Source organism: Gasterosteus aculeatus, chromosome 2, assembly GCF_964276395.1.
Source record: "Gasterosteus aculeatus chromosome 2, fGasAcu3.hap1.1, whole genome shotgun sequence".
NCBI classification, from domain to species: domain Eukaryota; kingdom Metazoa; phylum Chordata; class Actinopteri; order Perciformes; family Gasterosteidae; genus Gasterosteus; species Gasterosteus aculeatus.
This window is the reverse complement of record NC_135689.1, coordinates 3,087,832-3,104,008: the sequence shown is the minus strand read 5'-3', so window position 1 is coordinate 3,104,008 and position 16,177 is coordinate 3,087,832. Positions and strand designations below refer to the sequence as shown.

Below are 16,177 nucleotides of genomic sequence, written 5' to 3'. Positions count from 1 at the left end.
TGTTTATTTTCCGTATTATATAACCCGATATTAAAGTAAAAGCTGCACTCGATCCACCTCACCGTACAAACACCTGCACGAATGACCTTTTCTCTCCCCGGCGCCGCCACGCTGACTCTGTCCCTCATCCTCCGGAGGGTCTGAGGAGAACCGAAGAAACGCTCCATCAGCTGGATTCCCCTCACAAAGTCTCCCCCTCCTTCCCCGCCACGCGTTCCCCCGGCTCCTCGAGGGAGCGCTTGGAGGAGAAACAGAGAAGGGAGCATCTAATGATGCTACGGATGGAGCACCAGGTGTGTGTGTGTGTGTGTGTGTGTGTGAGAGAAGTCAAAGACAACTGTGTCGTCTTGTCTGCACTTTTCCAAACATGCGTTTCTCAGCAGTGCAGAGACAGTCCATCCTTGATAGACTGCAGCAGGGAAGCATTCTCCGTAGGCAGGACATTTAGCATCCGAACGGGTGACAACTTCCAGGCCGCCAAATACCGACGACCGTTCAGTTCCCCGTCTGACACGGACGGTACGCAGAGGCGGAGGTTTACCGAGTGGAGATGTTCACGTCAGAAGTGGAAGCTCTCCAGAACGTATCGCTAAGGGCACGTAGACTCCACGGATCGAGGGCCCAGCGCCGGTGTCTGACGAGTTGGGACCCGTTAACGCGTCAGAGCGCCACGCGGTTCCCCTCAACAAAAGACCAAAGGAATCGTTTTCATTGGGTTTTGTTGTTGGGAAAGTTTGTTTGTTTGCGTGAGTGCAGAGCGAGGCTGTAACGGCAGGCCGGTGTTCGGCGCCATGACGTCTAGTCGTTGAGGAACTTCTTAAAGACCCGTTAAAGCCCACTAAAAAAAAAAAAAAACTCTTGACTTTGAGACAAGGGAACCAGAGAACCAGATGTTTGCAAGAACAACCCATTTGGGGCTTTTAGGACTCATTACTGCAGCACCCTGTGACACCCTGACTACGTGAAATGGTTCCCTGGGGAGAATCTCTACCCAAACTTTTAGCAGTCAACAACCTTCAAACCTTTGAGCAAAATAACGACCTCATGGACGGTGTTTGTTTTCTGTTTCCTAACTTTAACTGAACAAAGGCACTTCGGAGAGGGCACCTTCAGGCCGCCTCCACCCAGACCTCCGGCCATATGTGGCCCGATCGGAGCGGCACGTCGTTGACGGGGGCCGCTGGCAGTGTGAGACAGGGGGCCTTTTCCTGCTCTACCTAATTACCCGTGTGATGGAGCGCCCCCGCCCACCCCCACCCCCTTCGGGCCCGCCCGGCGGAGCCAGCCTGTCCGTCCTCACCTTTCCTCCGCCCCTCCTGTCCGATCAGGTTAATAATAAAACAGCAAAAGCCAGAGGGCATTTTCCTTTTTGGTCATTTGAGTCTCACGTCGCCTATTTCTACCTTTCTACTGTCTTTCTTTTTGGGGCCTTTTAGGGGTCACCTTGTAAACAAAACAGTCTACATCCTTTTTTATCCTTTTTTTAATACTGTGAAAGACTCACGATGCGTGAGCAAACCTCCTGCTTGCACAGACTCCAGAGCACACGCGGCCGGGTTAAGTACGAAGAACACGCTAACTGTTCCTGTAACAATTCATTCATTTCTCAAAATGTCCCAAAAGGTCCGTGGCTGTATGGGTAGGATGAAACCTGGTGTTACCGCGCACACTCTGCAGTCAAGTCATGCATTTGTCTCACAGTCACAAACATCTGGGATCGCTGGGAGCTGAACTCCAGCTTCGGAGACGTTCGGTCCATGCAGGCGACCAGAAAACATCTGCCCCCTAACTTGTTGGAGTGTAGACAGGCTGCTATCTATGCTGCTCCTCCATGACACGCACGGCACAAGAAGTGTTTGTTTTTTAACACAACATCCCCGAGTCCTTCAGGACGAGCATCTCTGATCAGCTATGCTAATATATTCACGAATGATGAGGCCTGCTGTCTGAGCAGAGGGGCCCTGTGTGTGTGTGTGTGTGTGTGGGGGGGGGTGGTCAGGTGAACGGGGATGGGTCTGTGGCGACGCTTATCACCCACAGCAGAAACCATCGCGTGCCCAGAATTCTCAACGACATTAGAGGGGAAACAGGAGTGTTTTGTTTATCTCTCCTTCTATGTGGATGTCGACAACGACAGCCTTAGTACTGCATTTCTTTCATTGTTAGATTCAATTGGTTTCAATTGGTTTCTGTCAGTGTGTAAAATAAACCAACTCACTGTTTTAACCACACTCTCGACTTGGTTCTTGTGTATGGGATTGAGATTGAACATTTAACAATTTTTCCACAGAACCCTCTCCTGTCGGACCATTGTCTGATAACCTTTGAATTTCTACTATCAGAACCACCTCCTCCTGCCAAAGGTTTCTACAGTCGACGCTTATCGGATACCGCTGTAGCCTTATTTAAAGAAGCCATTCCTTCTGCTCTAAGTTCAGTGCCCTGCCTCAAGATACAAGAAGACTCCTGTGAAAACCTCAGTCCGTCTCAGATCGATAATTTTGTCGATACTGCTACAGGCTCTTTGAGAGTGGCACTGGACGCCATTGCTCCTCTGGAAAGAAGAATAGCAACAAGAAGGAAGTCTGCACCGTGGTATAACCCTCAAACACGGAACCTAAAGCAAACTGTGCGGAAGCTTGAACGATTATGGCGTTCCACCAAATCAGAAGGATCTAGGCTAGTTTGGCAAGACAGCCTTAAAACGTATAAGAAGGCTCTCCGTAACGCAAGAGCATCTTATTACTCATCATTAATAGAGAAAAATAAAAACAACTCCAGGTTTCTCTTCAGCACTGTAGCCCGACTGACAGAGAGTCACAGCTCTGTCGAGCCGTGTATTCCTTTGGACCTCACTAGTAACGACTTCATGAACTTCTTCAATGATAAGATTCTGACTATCAAAGAGAAAATTGATGGTCTCCTGCCTTCAACCAGTGCCGACCTGTCCTCCTTGGATGCAGCAGTGGGCCCTGATGCCTGTTTGGATGCCTTCTCTTCCATCAACCTTGATCAACTGACTTCTTTATTTTCAAAGTCTAAATCTTCTACTTGTCTCTTGGATCCGATTCCGACCAAACTGCTTAAGGAAGTTTTTCCTTTAGTTAGCACATCCTTATTAGATATTATGAATCTGTCTTTGTTGACAGGACATGTACCACAGTCCTTCAAGGTAGCTGTAATTAAACCTCTTCTTAAGAAACCTACTCTTGCTCCAGAGGTGTTGGCTAACTACAGACCTATCTCTAATCTTCCCTTCCTCTCTAAGATCCTTGAGAAATCCGTCGCAAATCAATTATGTGACTTTCTACAAAACAATGCTTTGTTCGAGGATTTCCAGTCAGGATTCCGAGTGCATCACAGTACAGAAACAGCACTGGTAAAAATTACGAATGATCTTCTACTTGCATCGGACCAAGGACTCATCTCTTTTCTTGTCTTGCTGGACCTCAGTGCCGCATTTGATACCATAGACCATTGTATCCTGTTGCAGAGACTAGAACATTTAATTGGTATCAAAGGAACTTCACTCAGCTGGTTTAAATCCTACCTATCGGACCGATCCCAGTTTGTGCTTGTAAACGGTGAATCCTCAAAGACCACCAATGTTGGTCACGGAGTCCCACAAGGTTCTGTACTTGGACCGATTTTATTTACCCTCTATATGCTTCCTTTGGGCGATCTTATCAGGAAACACCGCATAAACTTCCATTGTTATGCAGACGATACTCAACTGTATCTGTCGATCAAGCCAGAAGAGACGGACCAGTTAGTTAGACTCCAAGAATGTCTTGGAGACATCAAAACTTGGATGACCGGCAACTTCCTGATGCTAAACTCAGAAAAAACGGAAGTTATCCTGATAGGCCCAGAGCGCCTTCGAAGCCAGCTGTCGCGTGATACAGTTTTTATGGATGGAATTGCTCTGGTACCCAGCAGCACCGTCAGGAATCTGGGAGTTCTCTTCGACCAGGATATGACCTTCAACTCGCATATAAAGAAGACTTCAAGGACTGCCTATTTCCATCTACGTAACATATCAAAAATCAGGAACTTCCTGTCTCAAAGTGATGCAGAAAAATTAGTTCATGCGTTTGTCACTTCCAGACTGGACTACTGTAATTCTTTGTTATCAGGCTGCTCTTGTAAATCTCTTAAGCCTCTCCAGCTGATTCAGAATGCTGCAGCACGTGTATTAACAAGAACTAAGAAAAGGGATCATATCACTCCTGTATTAACTTCTCTGCACTGGCTCCCTGTTAAATCAAGAATAGATTTTAAGGTACTTCTCCTCACCTACAAGGCACTTGCTGGTGAGGCACCGTTGTATCTTCAAGAGCTTGTAACACCGTATTGCCCTACAAGGCAACTGCGCTCCATAGATGCTGGGTTACTTGTTGTTCCTATGGTTTTAAAAAGTAGGCTGGGGGCCAGAGCCTTCAGTTATCAAGCTCCTCTTTTGTGGAACCAGGTTCCACTTTCAGTCCGGGGGGCAGATTCGGTTAGCTCTTTTAAAGTAAAACTTAAAACGTTCCTCTTTGATTCTGCCTATAGTTAGGGCTGGCTCAGGTTAGTCCGGACCAGCCCTTAGTTAAGCTGCTATAGGCTTAGAATGCCGGGGGAATTCTTAGGACACACCGAGCTCCTCTCTCACGCTCTCTTTCTACCATAATTCAAGTTTTATTAATGCACATGACTAATTCAGCTTCTTTCCGGGAGTTTTTTTTTTTTGTGCTTTCGCCCCTATCAGGTCTCCATAGATCGTGGTTCCTTCGGGACCCTGGTCCTGACACCTACCGTGGCCATGCTGACGCCTGCTGCTGCCATCATCATCATCATCATCATCATTATTTTAGATATTAATCATATTACTTTACTCATAAACCAACATTACCCTCTCCTAAAATCTCTGTGCTCTCCCTCCCCACAGGATTCTGTGGATGGTGGTTCTATCTGATGGTGGTTGCCTCTGCAGTGGTCCTGCTGTGCGCCTGGCTTACTACTCACAATTACTTGAATCATTTCTGTCATAGGAATTGCATGTATTATACATTGTTCATTCTGTACACATGGCATCCATTGTAGTCTGTCCATCCCGGGAGTGGGATCCCTCCTCTGACGTTCTCCCTAAGGTTTCTTCCCTTTTTTCCCTCTTGTAAGGGTTTTTTCATTTTTTGGGGAGTTTTTCCTGTGATGGTGGGTTTCGGGGCAGAGGATGTCGTATGTGTACAGACTGTAAAGCCCTCTGAGGCAAATTTGTAATTTGCGATTCTGGGCTATACAAAATAAAATGACTTGACTTGACTTGACTATTATGTTTTTGTTTGTGCACAGAAATGGATTCGTTGCTTCATAAAAGCCACTTTTGTTTCATTTATGTATCACCGTTACCCTGCTGTGGTTATGCATTCAGAGACGGATGAGGACGCCAGAGCAAAAAAAAAGAGCTTCATGGTTCATACCACCGCTTGTCACCTTCACCACAAGGCCTCACGCACCGTGAGAGACAGAGAACGTGACGTTCGGAGGTCACGTGTCTTCCAAGAACCGCTCATTTGCCTGAAATGTGTCTCTCACACCTTCTATAGAACCCGGTCTCTGTTCCGTTATCGGCCGTCGCTGTCCTCCGCGCGCTGCACCCGCTCTTTGGTTTGGAACTCAACACACTCTTAACCTGAACTTAACAGTTATTGTTATTTTCCATGACACGCGGATTCAAACGCGACATGGACGTTTCTGTTTTATTCGACGTGTTTATTGTGTAGCTGCTGCTGCTCAGTGACCCGCTGTAATCCACGCGGTCCTTTAGCTTTGGTCGACAAGGTCTCCGCCGTCATCCTCGCGCGCGCCCGCCTGCCAAAGCGCGCTCTGTGAAAGTAGGAATTAGAACACGTTGACGTCGCGGGGAGACTCTGCGGAGGACAGCGTGTTGGACTGGAAGCTACAGAGAGGCGGATCGAAGCCGCGCGGGATTCCGACTTGTCCCCCCCCCCCCCCCCCGTGCGCCGGGCACCGAGGAGCCCCGTTGCGCAGTCTTTACGCACAGCCAAGGAGCCGGACAGGGGCCGGAGGGGCGTTTTTGGGGGGGTTTAGAGGGACGCCACCATGTCAGCGGCAACCGCTTCCATAGCAGATGTTCCCCGGACGGATTCTACAGCCGGAGAGGACAACCGGGACCGGAGGAGCAAGTCGGGTAAGAAGTGACGATCCACGACCGTTTAGCGCGCGGGGACGTGTGTGCGACTTCCACAAAACAAACCGATTTAACAATTATATATATATATATATATATATTTTTTGAGGGAAGCTATTGTGCAAACTGTGAAGAGGTGCACAGATACCTTTATTTCTCCGCTTTAGGGACAGTTTCATCCGCTATAGAAGTCCAGCTATAAATAGACTGTAACGCACTGCATCATGCAGACGTGTATCTATTACTGTGTTAATGGGTATGATTATTTCCTTGGAAAACATAAATTCCATTAATAAATAATAATAATAATATAACTCGGCCATAAGCTATTTTATTCCGTGTGTATCTGCATCTTGTGCATTGTTTATTGTTGTTCGCTGCTGGCTACCAAATGAAATTTTGTTGTAAAACAACAATGAAAATAAAATCCTTTAACCTGAACGACAAAATAATTTGTGTAATAAATACACCAATACACCATCTGACGTTTTTGAATGAACATTAAGTTCCATTCTTCTGGTCGTATCATCCAGTCATTCATTTATTTATTTTCATTTGTTTATTATACTAATTTTATTATTTAAAATATGTATTAGTTACATCAAAGTGATGCTGTCTGTTTATTATAACGTACAAATTGAATATGGCTAATAGCTAATGCTATTTATCACAGTTAAGTCGGTCTACAGTCATTAAAATGAGAAGCAAGGGAGAAAATGAGCTTTGTTTCATCTGCCTTTTCTGTCTTTCTGTCTCTCCGTCAGCGATGCTACAAACTTTTGTTGTGATTTTACGCCCCTTGTGGGGATCAAAGTCAACCGCGCGTTTTCCCTCCTCACATCTTTGGAGGGGGTTTTTCTCGTTATTTAAAAATCCACTAAAGAGGAACAACCCCAAACCTCCAAACTGCTTTGTTTTTTCTTGTGAAAAACAGAAGCAGGTGCGTTGGACATGAAACACATTCTCCTTGTGCTGCTGGAAATCCCCGACATGATGTCATCGTGTTCATTTGCCTTCCATCGGCTTTTGTGATGAATGAAGCGATGCTCTCCGGTTCTTACACTGCGCTGTACGATAACTGCTTCTTTAGCTCCAGATCCCCTTTTGTGTTGATGATTTGTCTCATATTCTAATTCGATGCCGCTGCAGGAAACCAATGCTGGTCCCGGTCCCGTCTGCACAGCTCCATTCTCCTCTGTGCTTCCCTCCATTCACCCCGGACGCCTGTTGTGCTGCTTTTGAATCCTTGAATCGGTCTCTCTCACAGGTCGCACCCAGGCTCAGTGCACCCTCAGGCCCCTGCCGGCCCTGGGCACCCAGAGGATCATCCAGGGGAACGGCACGACCGTGGGCACGGTCATCTCCCTGCAGTGCCCGGCCAAGCACAAGCTGGTGGGAAAGGATATGATGTGTGTCATGGACACCAACAGCACCCACTGGGTGGGGAACACCTACTGTAAACGTGAGTGGCAACAAAAACCTCCTCGGAAAAAAAAGGAGGAAGATGTTCCAAAAGCTTTTATTGGGAGAATTGGGAAAAACGTCCCCTGAGCTGAGTCTGTCCGCTCATTATTCAAGAGATGTATGTTCAACATTACGGTGGACATTAGTTGCTATCGGCATTGTTACGCAAAGACACTTAAGGTGGGAAGCGGTTTGCTCTAATTAATCCTTCTGACATATTCAGGGGAAAACTCTCGCTTGAGGATGAAGCTCATTAGAGGAGAATATAAATGCAAATGGAGGTTAGAAATGATTTTTTTCTTTTTCTTTTGATGAGCGAGAGGAAAAAGTGAGAGCAGAGAATTATGTTTCAGAATCAGTCATCACGAGAGAAGCCGAAGCCATAGTGTGAAACTGAAGGTAATTATTATATATATATATATTTATGTCTGTTAAGCCCAAGGTGAGTCTGATGAGGGGTTTTTGTGCGTACGTTTTGCAGCATGGTAACTTAACCGTTTATATATTTCTTATATGACGAGGATAAATGAGTCGCCTCTGTTGCTTCCAGCCGTGTCTCCCTTCGAGGACTACGGGTTCCGCGTGGCTGTGCTGGCATCCATCGTGAGCTTGGCCGTAATCTTCTTCATGTCCGTGGCCTTCATCACCTGCTGTCTGCTCGACTGCATCAAAGAGGACAAAAGGAACAAACATGAGAGGTGACTTAAAAGTACCAAAAGCACAACGTGGAAAAAAAAAAGAGTCATTTACTTCATAAAAGCTCTACTTTGGTGGAACAAAACGGTCACAGATACTCACCAAAAGGTGTTTTGTTAACATCCTGGAGCTTTAGCGGATGTGTTGAAAGACACTTACTTCCTCGTGAGACGTTTGCAAAACCTTTTCTCAGTATTTCAAAGCCGATGCTGTTTACAAGCCTGCAGTCTTCTTCCGTTGTGTGTTTCCGCCACACGGATCGACCATAAGCAGCCGGCCGCCGGGACCTGAACCGTCGGTTCGTGGAGTTTGTTGAGCTCCGTACAAAAAAAACAACCTTTTAGGCAACTATTAACGCGACCTGTCAATCACAAGGCTGCCCCGCCCCAAAGAAAGTATTCATTCGAGTATTTCCAATAGTACGTATGTTAAACTGCTTATTTACCATCAGTAACATTTACTGACAATGCACCAGCTGTTAGTGTAATAAAAACTCTAAACTGGAGTGAAGTACAATCTGGAGTATTTAGTACCATAAAATGGAAATACTTGTGCCGAGCACCAAAACCGTAAGGTTGTATTTACTTGAGTTAATCTACTTTCCATCACTTGAAGCAAAGAATGCAGAGGAACACTCACGTGTGCCGTTTTGAATGTATTTTCTGAACAGAGACTCAGAAATGTGGCAGTGGGAGGAGCAGGCCCAACATGGTGGCGACGGCAGGCCTCGCTGCCGCCAAGAAGGCTGGAACAACAACAACAACAACACCCAGGAGAAAGCGCAGTCCCTGTGGCACGCCGGGAGCCCGACCACGTGCGACAGCGCGCAGCCCTGCGGGTGAGATGTGGGCGGATTTCTGCTGAAACGTTCCTTTTGTACGGGCGCGAAAACAAAACGGACATTGAACAAACAACCTCCTGTCTCGCCCTCCTCAGGTGTCATCAGCGGTACGCGCTCGGCCCCGCCGGCACCTGCGGGCCCTCTCCCCCGCTTTCCACTCTCCCCGGCTACGACTACGAGCGGCCTCTCTTGCCCAGGAGCCCGGGACCCGCGAGCGTCTCCGGCGGGCTCGGCCACGACGGACCTCCTCAATCCCTTAGTCGGGCTGCGGGCCCGGGCCCGGGGCCGCGGCAGCACGGAGGACGGCGGAGCGGCGCGCCGGATGAGTCCGGCTCGAGCCATGTGAAGGCGGCCAAAGAGTTCTCCATCCGGATCATATCGGTGTGAGGAGAAACATCGAGGAAGAACTCGTTTACTGAGCAAACACGTCGGTCTGTGTGCGCCGGGAGAGATAACTGAGCATTCCTGACCTTTGTGAGAAGATAAAACCTGCAGTATGGAGGCTTTATAGGCTTACTAGTGACAGATGTATGTGCCTTTTTAACGGCATACTGCCCTCTGTCTGCAAAGGGGAGCTATTGCACCTTCAGTAGGCCGATAGAGAAGATGCTCCCTGTAAATAGAAGGTCCAGGGACCTCCATGACCTCAAATGAGCTTTCCAGAGAATCAGGAACATTTATTGCCAAAGTATGTTAGACATACAAGAAATTTGACACGGCGGTTGGTGCATTGCATCGGACAATAGAACAATGACACAATGGACAACAAGACAAACAGATTGTTTTGTTTGGGGTAAAGTTAATGATCAAGGAACATCTATTTGAAGCATTTGAAAAAACTCCTGTTTGTTGGTTGAGGAAAGCAGCTGGAAGGCACCAGTCAAATGTAAATATCCTTTTTTTTTAAAGAATGTAAGTGAATAAAGACTATGCATCGCAGTGGAAGGAGTCCAGTGGTGTACGTTTCCCTCTGAGGGACCAATGTTTGCAGCAATTGCAGTGATTTGACTGCATGTGTGATAGCGTTCGCGTCACAATGGGCAGCGGAGGCCGGACTCAAACGCAGACCTGCAAACAAAAGGTACTTTAATAAACGGCGACAGGGATCCGGAACTCACAAATCAGGGTGACAACATCCGGGGTAGAACATTCAATGACGCGACCGGCGGCAAGAGACACACAAGGCTTAAATACACTGGGAAGGTGCAGGTGATTGGACACAGGTGGAAACAATCAGGGACACGGCAGGAAGTGAAGCTCACCCAGGGACACGAGAGGCAGGAAACTACAAAATAAAACAGGAAACAAACCCAAACCGTGACAATTTAATATTATCTCAAGTGATATGGTGAGGAATATATTAGCCTCACAAGATGATAATTATTATTATTGACTAATAACAACACGAATCGTTATTATATTATACAATAAATGGGAATAAAATAAAATCATGGACCTGCCACAGAAAGTTTAGCTGCTGGTAATCTGCTCAATCTAGTGCCGCTGCTGTGTGCGGATGGATAATCACCACGGGGGCCTGAGGTCGGTGATGTGGCCTCCGGGCACAGCGGGGGGGGGGGGGGGGAGCGCGCAGAGCGGCGCGGCGCGCTGGTGTAACCGGACAGGAGCCACCGTCGCACCGGGGGAGGCCAGGAAAGTCACACCCGGGAGGCCGTCGGAAGGGCGCGAGACCCACGCGGCCCGTCTCCGTGTCGGCATGACAGGTTTGTGAAACGCGAGTTAAACGTTTCTTTGGCTCGTTTCGGATCAGAGAATCCGTCCGCGCCGGTGAGCCGGTGGCCGCCCGCTGCGCTGCGTGGGCGCGACACTTTTGAAGTTGTTGCCGTGGCGACGAGGTATCGAATTGGCCAATGTACTGCGTCTCTGTCAAATCTAAACGGAGACGTTTTCCCTTTGACGTAAGCTTACGTACATGTGATCAGTCACACGTTTCGCTTGTGTGTAAAGTGGAAGCTCTTCAGAATGGGGGACACTTCTGCTTTATTGCTCAGCACCTTTTTATTGTACTGCCCACAGTCTCCCTTCACGTCTCAGTGCTGAAGACAGCAACACTGAGCTGGCAAGAACATTTGAGATTTGGTGTCAGAACGAGGGTCTGCATCCTTTTATTTCTTATTTTATACCTTTAACGGTCGACAAAGAACCCAGAATTTAGCAAACTGGTGTTTTTCATACTGTTGCAAAAAGACGGCCCCAGCATTCACCTTTCTAAACTGGAGAATAAACCTCTTAGTCATTTATTTTCAGAAGTGGACTGATGCCAAGACCAGCTTACTAAGAAACTATACTTAGGCTAAGGCTAGACATCAAATCTGCAGGCCAAGGCTGATTTTTGTGATTGACAGCTCGCTACCACCGTTGTCTGGTTCTCATCCCACAACTTTAACCCTTTGCCATTGTGTTTTCACTTCATCACTGTTAATTGTAACACAGTTATCTCTCCAACCCGTCGTGTCCAAAAGACAAAGTATGGAGAAAGGAGGGCTTGTAGAGCGTAATCCACAAACCAGTGGATGAAGTCAGGACGGAAACGACCTTTTAGATCACTGATGCCTCCGTGAACATGAACTAGAGTGTGTGTGTGCCAGAGGGCATCTCCTCTCTAACGTCTTCATTTCTACCGATGCTGACAGACATTGACGATTCCCACGAGCGGCTCCAGAGGGACGCCCAGTTCCTCTGCTCGGACCGCAGGATGGACACCGAACTGGTCGACAGGCTGGTGCTGCAGCTGAACCGGATCTACCCCCAGATACTCAGCGACAAGGAAGCCCACAGGGTCGCTACGGATTGACGTTTGACGCCGCTCTTAGAATTTAAAAAAAACCCATCCTGTTTGAAAAGTGCTGAAGTGCTTCTGGAAGAAAATAACAAACAGATCCGCTAATGAGAAATATCACATCATATTACATGAGACAAATTGTTAAATGTTTCATTATTTTGGAGATGGTTAAGTGATTATTTTCCGTCACTATGGTGACTCATGATGATCTCTTTTGTTCTCCATCACAGTGGCTTTAGTGACTGTGAGGCCTTTGAGAAGAGTGTGCAGGTACACAGGTGTGTGTCCAGTGATTTGACCCGGCGTGTCTCTCCCTGCAGTTCAGGGACCTGAGCGTCCCCACCGAGGCGAGGTTAGCTCAGCTGTTGGCGTTCCTGCGTGGGAAGGGCGAGGAAGCGTGTCACGAATTCTACCGAGGACTTCACATCCTCGCCGAGAACGTCTACGCCGGCCTTCCGTCCAGAGCAATACGAAGAGGTACACACACGGAGGGAGGGTCAAACAAACACGGGACTTTCAACCCGTTGAAACACTCGTTGTGTTTATAGGTGAGAGGGTTTGGTGAGCCTTCCCTCCCCCGTCCCGTGGTGGCGGATCCCCTGCTGTGCGGCCGCCCTGTCTGGCCTTATGTGGGCTTATTCTATATCCAATCTGAGACTCAGTGTCTGCGCGGCGGCGGAGGAAGTGGATGTGACATTACACGGGCTGTCATTTAGAGTGTGGGCTTTAGCCGTTAACCGTCTTTGCCTGCTGTCTGTTCTAGAGGTGGCCGATCCAAAGAGAACGACCGCTGGGACGATCCGCCCGCAGCGATACGTACAGAACGACAGAGGTACAATTCTGCGGCACAGCGGAAAGCATCACGTGACGATTCTGTTCGTTATATTTGTGGGTGCAACTTACAAGAATGTACACCCGTTTTGGCCAAATATGTAAATATGCGACATAGGGGTTTTTCTTTTATATTACATTATTACGTTACAGATCATTTACCTGACGCTTTTATCCAAAGCAACTTTCATTGCATTTTTAACCCGTGGCTTTTACATTTTTGCCCGGGGAGCAATAAGAGTTTAGGTGTCTTGCTCAGGGACACGTCGACATGGGACATGGGGCTCAAACCGCCAACCATGCGTTTCCCAGCGCACCTTTTCTACTCCACGCGCCACCGTATTAACCTCAGATTGAGTAATACAAAATAAAATCATCCTCTAATGAACATTGTACAACACATTGAGTCAATGATTGATTGTATTCTCATGCAAATTATCATCAAATTATCATCATCTCATGCATTATCTTAAATGTGCTAATTTGCATATATTTCCATAATTCTGAATGTTTGATGAACCCAGGTTCAACATCCTTGTTTTAAAACTAGAGTCAGAGGTTTCCACTGAGGACATTTTCAATGTCTCTTCCACATCATTTACCATTCTCCATAAAATGTTGTATAAATCAGGTCTGTAAAAACCTTCAGGATATACAGTGTTTATATATATATATATATATATATATATATATATGGAGGAATGAAACTGGAAAGTTATGTGAATGTAAAAGCTACACAAGTGGAGATTTCTCCAGTCATGTATTTCATGTCCATTTTTGAAAGGCAGTGGACATGGAAGCTGTCCAATCCCCACAAACTTACTTGTATTGTACTTGTAATACTTCACTGCTGATGCCTCCCTTGAAACCTTCGGCCGCCTGGAAAACAGGAAGTCGCTCCCAAAAACATTGCGAAATTGTGTGCGCACATGTGATAATATAATAACAGCGGCCTTATAGTTTGTGCGCGCGTGTGTGTGTGTGTGCGTGTGTTTCGAGGGGCCTCCGGACCCGTCGCTGACCTCCCACAAGTCCCATAAGCCCAACTAAGTTCTGCTCCGCTGAACCCTTTTGACCCCCGAGCCTCAGAATGTGGGCCCTACTGCTCCGCACCGCCTCACCGTGGTCATACGGGTCCCTCCTTGTCCAGACAACAACATTCCGTGGCGTCGGCCAGCGATGAAGACGTCCTCTCCTCTCTCTCCTTCTGCAGGGTCCATGTTCTTCCTGAGCTGTTTCAGCGTCGTGGTCGGCGCCGCGATGCTCTACTACTACGGAGGTGAGTCGCGCGGAGAGATATATTTCAAACAATGACTGTTTGCGTTCATCTTGTTGATGTCGGTTGTGCCTCTTTCCGCTCACAGAGGGGGAGACGTTGAGGAGCACTTGTCCTTTTCTTCAAGGCTCTGCGGCGGGTTTCAGCAAAGGTGCTAACTATGTTTTCGTTTCCTACGCCGAGGTTGGAAGGCAGAGGACATGAAGCCTCTGAGACGCCGAGGTGCTTAAGAAGTGGCACCGTGAGTAGAGCGGCCCGTGGCACGTGCCACTTCTCTGTGCCAAATCTGTGTTCCGCAGAGGTAACAATCGCACGCATTTGAAAGCGATAGCTGATGGACTTTTCCTCCACATGGAAAAGAGAAATCTAAGAGAATCTTTGCTGGCTTTGCTGACGGTGCAGAACAATGATGATCCCGTTCATATTTTCAGACAAGATGAAGCGTGATATCAAGTGTAACTGCACGCCCACGCAGCCGTTTTCAATCACTCTGCCTGATTAGACCCAGCTTTTGGAGAAATTATTAACAAAGGTCAAAGGTGAGAAACAATATCCTTTTTGTTTATCCGGTTTGAATTGGGCCAAAAACCACACACATGATGTTCGTAAACTTTAACTTTGCGCCCGTCTGTACATATTTTTTCTATAATTAGTTCCAATGGGTGGGGTCAACTGGAAAGGGGCGGGACTTCTGATTAGGAAACATAAGTGAAAACACCTTGAACTTTACATTCTGCTCCAGTTTCTGGTACACGCAACACATATTCCCCCAGCTCATCACTCCAGTGCCTTCTGATACTGTGGTGGAGAAACTGTTCTGATTACACTACTATTGCATTGTTCACCTCCAGTTGTATCTTATTTTTTAAATATACACCGAAATGTGTACAGTTGATTTGTATCAAATAAACGAAAGAAATGCACATTGATGAGCGCTGCAATGGTTTCCTATGTTTGTATGTGACCCGTTCTTGCTGTGTAAATACTTTTTACTGACATTAAACTCTCGCTCATTGAACGGCACGGAACGAATCCAGCAGAGGGCGCTGCTGCCTCAGCCAGAAACACGCATGAGGGGAAACGTTCTCCAACAATGACAAACCTGAGCAACAGGCAGCCTTCATTCACTCAGAATGAAAACAATTAAGTGCTACATTAATAATAACCACCGAAGCAAGACTTTAGTGCAAGGCGGATGCATTTCATGCTGCCTTGAAAGTATTTGTCCTGACAATGGAAACTTTAAAGGTGGTTTGTAGAAAACAGCGGGGGGAGGAGAGCTCAGGTGTCTGATTTCAGCAGGGATGGAGACACCATTATGTAGTTCCCTCATCAGTCAACAGATCTGCTGTTCTTTGCAGCGGCGCTGTGTGTGTGTGTGTGCGCGCGTGTGTGTGTGTCATCAATGTGGCTCTCTGCTCGTCTGGCTGTTTCCACGGTTACCGGTGATGGTTGTGGAGGTGGAACAGGCACCGGATGGTGACGTCGGGCTCGTCGTCCGAAAGGTGCTTTTGTCGGCGCCCCGTGAGAGCTCTCGAGGTGTCCGGCGGACTCTGGAACTGCTTCCTGTGCACCCGTGTTCCAGCGAAGCTAAATGAGCGCTTGCTCCGCGCTCTAATTGGGGTGTCGGTGACATCTCTGGAACACGGTCTAATTAAGGCTTCTGTTTTAACAAGCGGTTCTGCCGGGGTCGGCTGCGTGGTGACTCTGACTCACCGGCCCGGCTCAGGGCCGCAGACGCGCTCCGGGAGGAGGGGGGGCCGGTGGGGTGGAGGTGGGGGAGGGGGGGGTCAGTGAGGTCACAACCGGGCACACCCTGCTCTGCCTGCATTAGGTCCACAATACCTGCTAGTCCGAGCTGTCTGGGAAAGAACAATGACGCGTTTCTGCAACGTCATCAACGCGATTAAAAAAAATGAGTGTGTGTGTGTGTGTGTCTGGTCGGGCTCAGGGTCACTCTCGGGCAGCCAAAGCAGACGGCATGAGGTCACGTTCGTCTCCACTTTCCTGTTTGTCGCCGAGGACGCGACGGGCCTCTTTGTTTCTCATGTTTATGTCTTCGGCGTCGAGCGG

General features: G+C 47.8%; 2 protein-coding genes across 4 annotated transcripts; both read left to right on the top strand.

The window, feature by feature from the left end:
- The first annotated feature begins 5,309 nt into the window (after positions 1–5,309).
- Positions 5,310–10,133, top strand: susd3 (sushi domain containing 3). The gene is made up of 5 exons (XM_040193843.2): positions 5,310–6,193; positions 7,461–7,655; positions 8,208–8,355; positions 9,024–9,191; positions 9,290–10,133. Exons 1-5 carry the CDS (start codon positions 6,106–6,108, stop codon positions 9,579–9,581), a joined length of 891 nt encoding a protein of 296 aa, XP_040049777.2. The 5' UTR covers positions 5,310–6,105; the 3' UTR covers positions 9,582–10,133.
- On the top strand, positions 9,624–15,033 carry LOC120829586 (caspase recruitment domain-containing protein 19). Of its 3 annotated transcripts, XM_040193846.2 has the most exons (7): positions 9,624–10,542; positions 10,693–10,918; positions 11,849–11,994; positions 12,318–12,474; positions 12,761–12,829; positions 14,042–14,107; positions 14,193–15,033. In XM_040193846.2, exons 1-7 carry the CDS (start codon positions 10,540–10,542, stop codon positions 14,306–14,308), a joined length of 783 nt encoding a protein of 260 aa, XP_040049780.2. In that variant the 5' UTR covers positions 9,624–10,539; the 3' UTR covers positions 14,309–15,033. The 3 variants fall into 3 exon arrangements, with proteins under 3 accessions (XP_040049780.2, XP_077939313.1, XP_040049779.2); XM_078083187.1 differs by lacking the exon at positions 12,761–12,829 and having other exon boundaries at positions 10,284–10,542; XM_040193845.2 differs by lacking the exon at positions 9,624–10,542 and having other exon boundaries at positions 10,573–10,918.
- Positions 15,034–16,177: the final 1,144 nt, after the last annotated feature.

Coding starts and splice junctions, on each gene's coding strand:
- susd3 (XM_040193843.2), top strand. CDS start 6,106: ATGTCAGCGGCAACCGCTTCCATAGCAGATGTTCCCCGGACGGATTCT. Junction 8,356..9,023: donor AAAAGGAACAAACATGAGAG/GTGACTTAAAAG, acceptor TTTTCTGAACAG/AGACTCAGAAATGTGGCAGT. Junction 9,192..9,289: donor GACAGCGCGCAGCCCTGCGG/GTGAGATGTGGG, acceptor CGCCCTCCTCAG/GTGTCATCAGCGGTACGCGC.
- LOC120829586 (XM_040193846.2), top strand. Junction 11,995..12,317: donor GCGACAAGGAAGCCCACAGG/GTCGCTACGGAT, acceptor CTCTCCCTGCAG/TTCAGGGACCTGAGCGTCCC. Junction 14,108..14,192: donor GATGCTCTACTACTACGGAG/GTGAGTCGCGCG, acceptor TTCCGCTCACAG/AGGGGGAGACGTTGAGGAGC.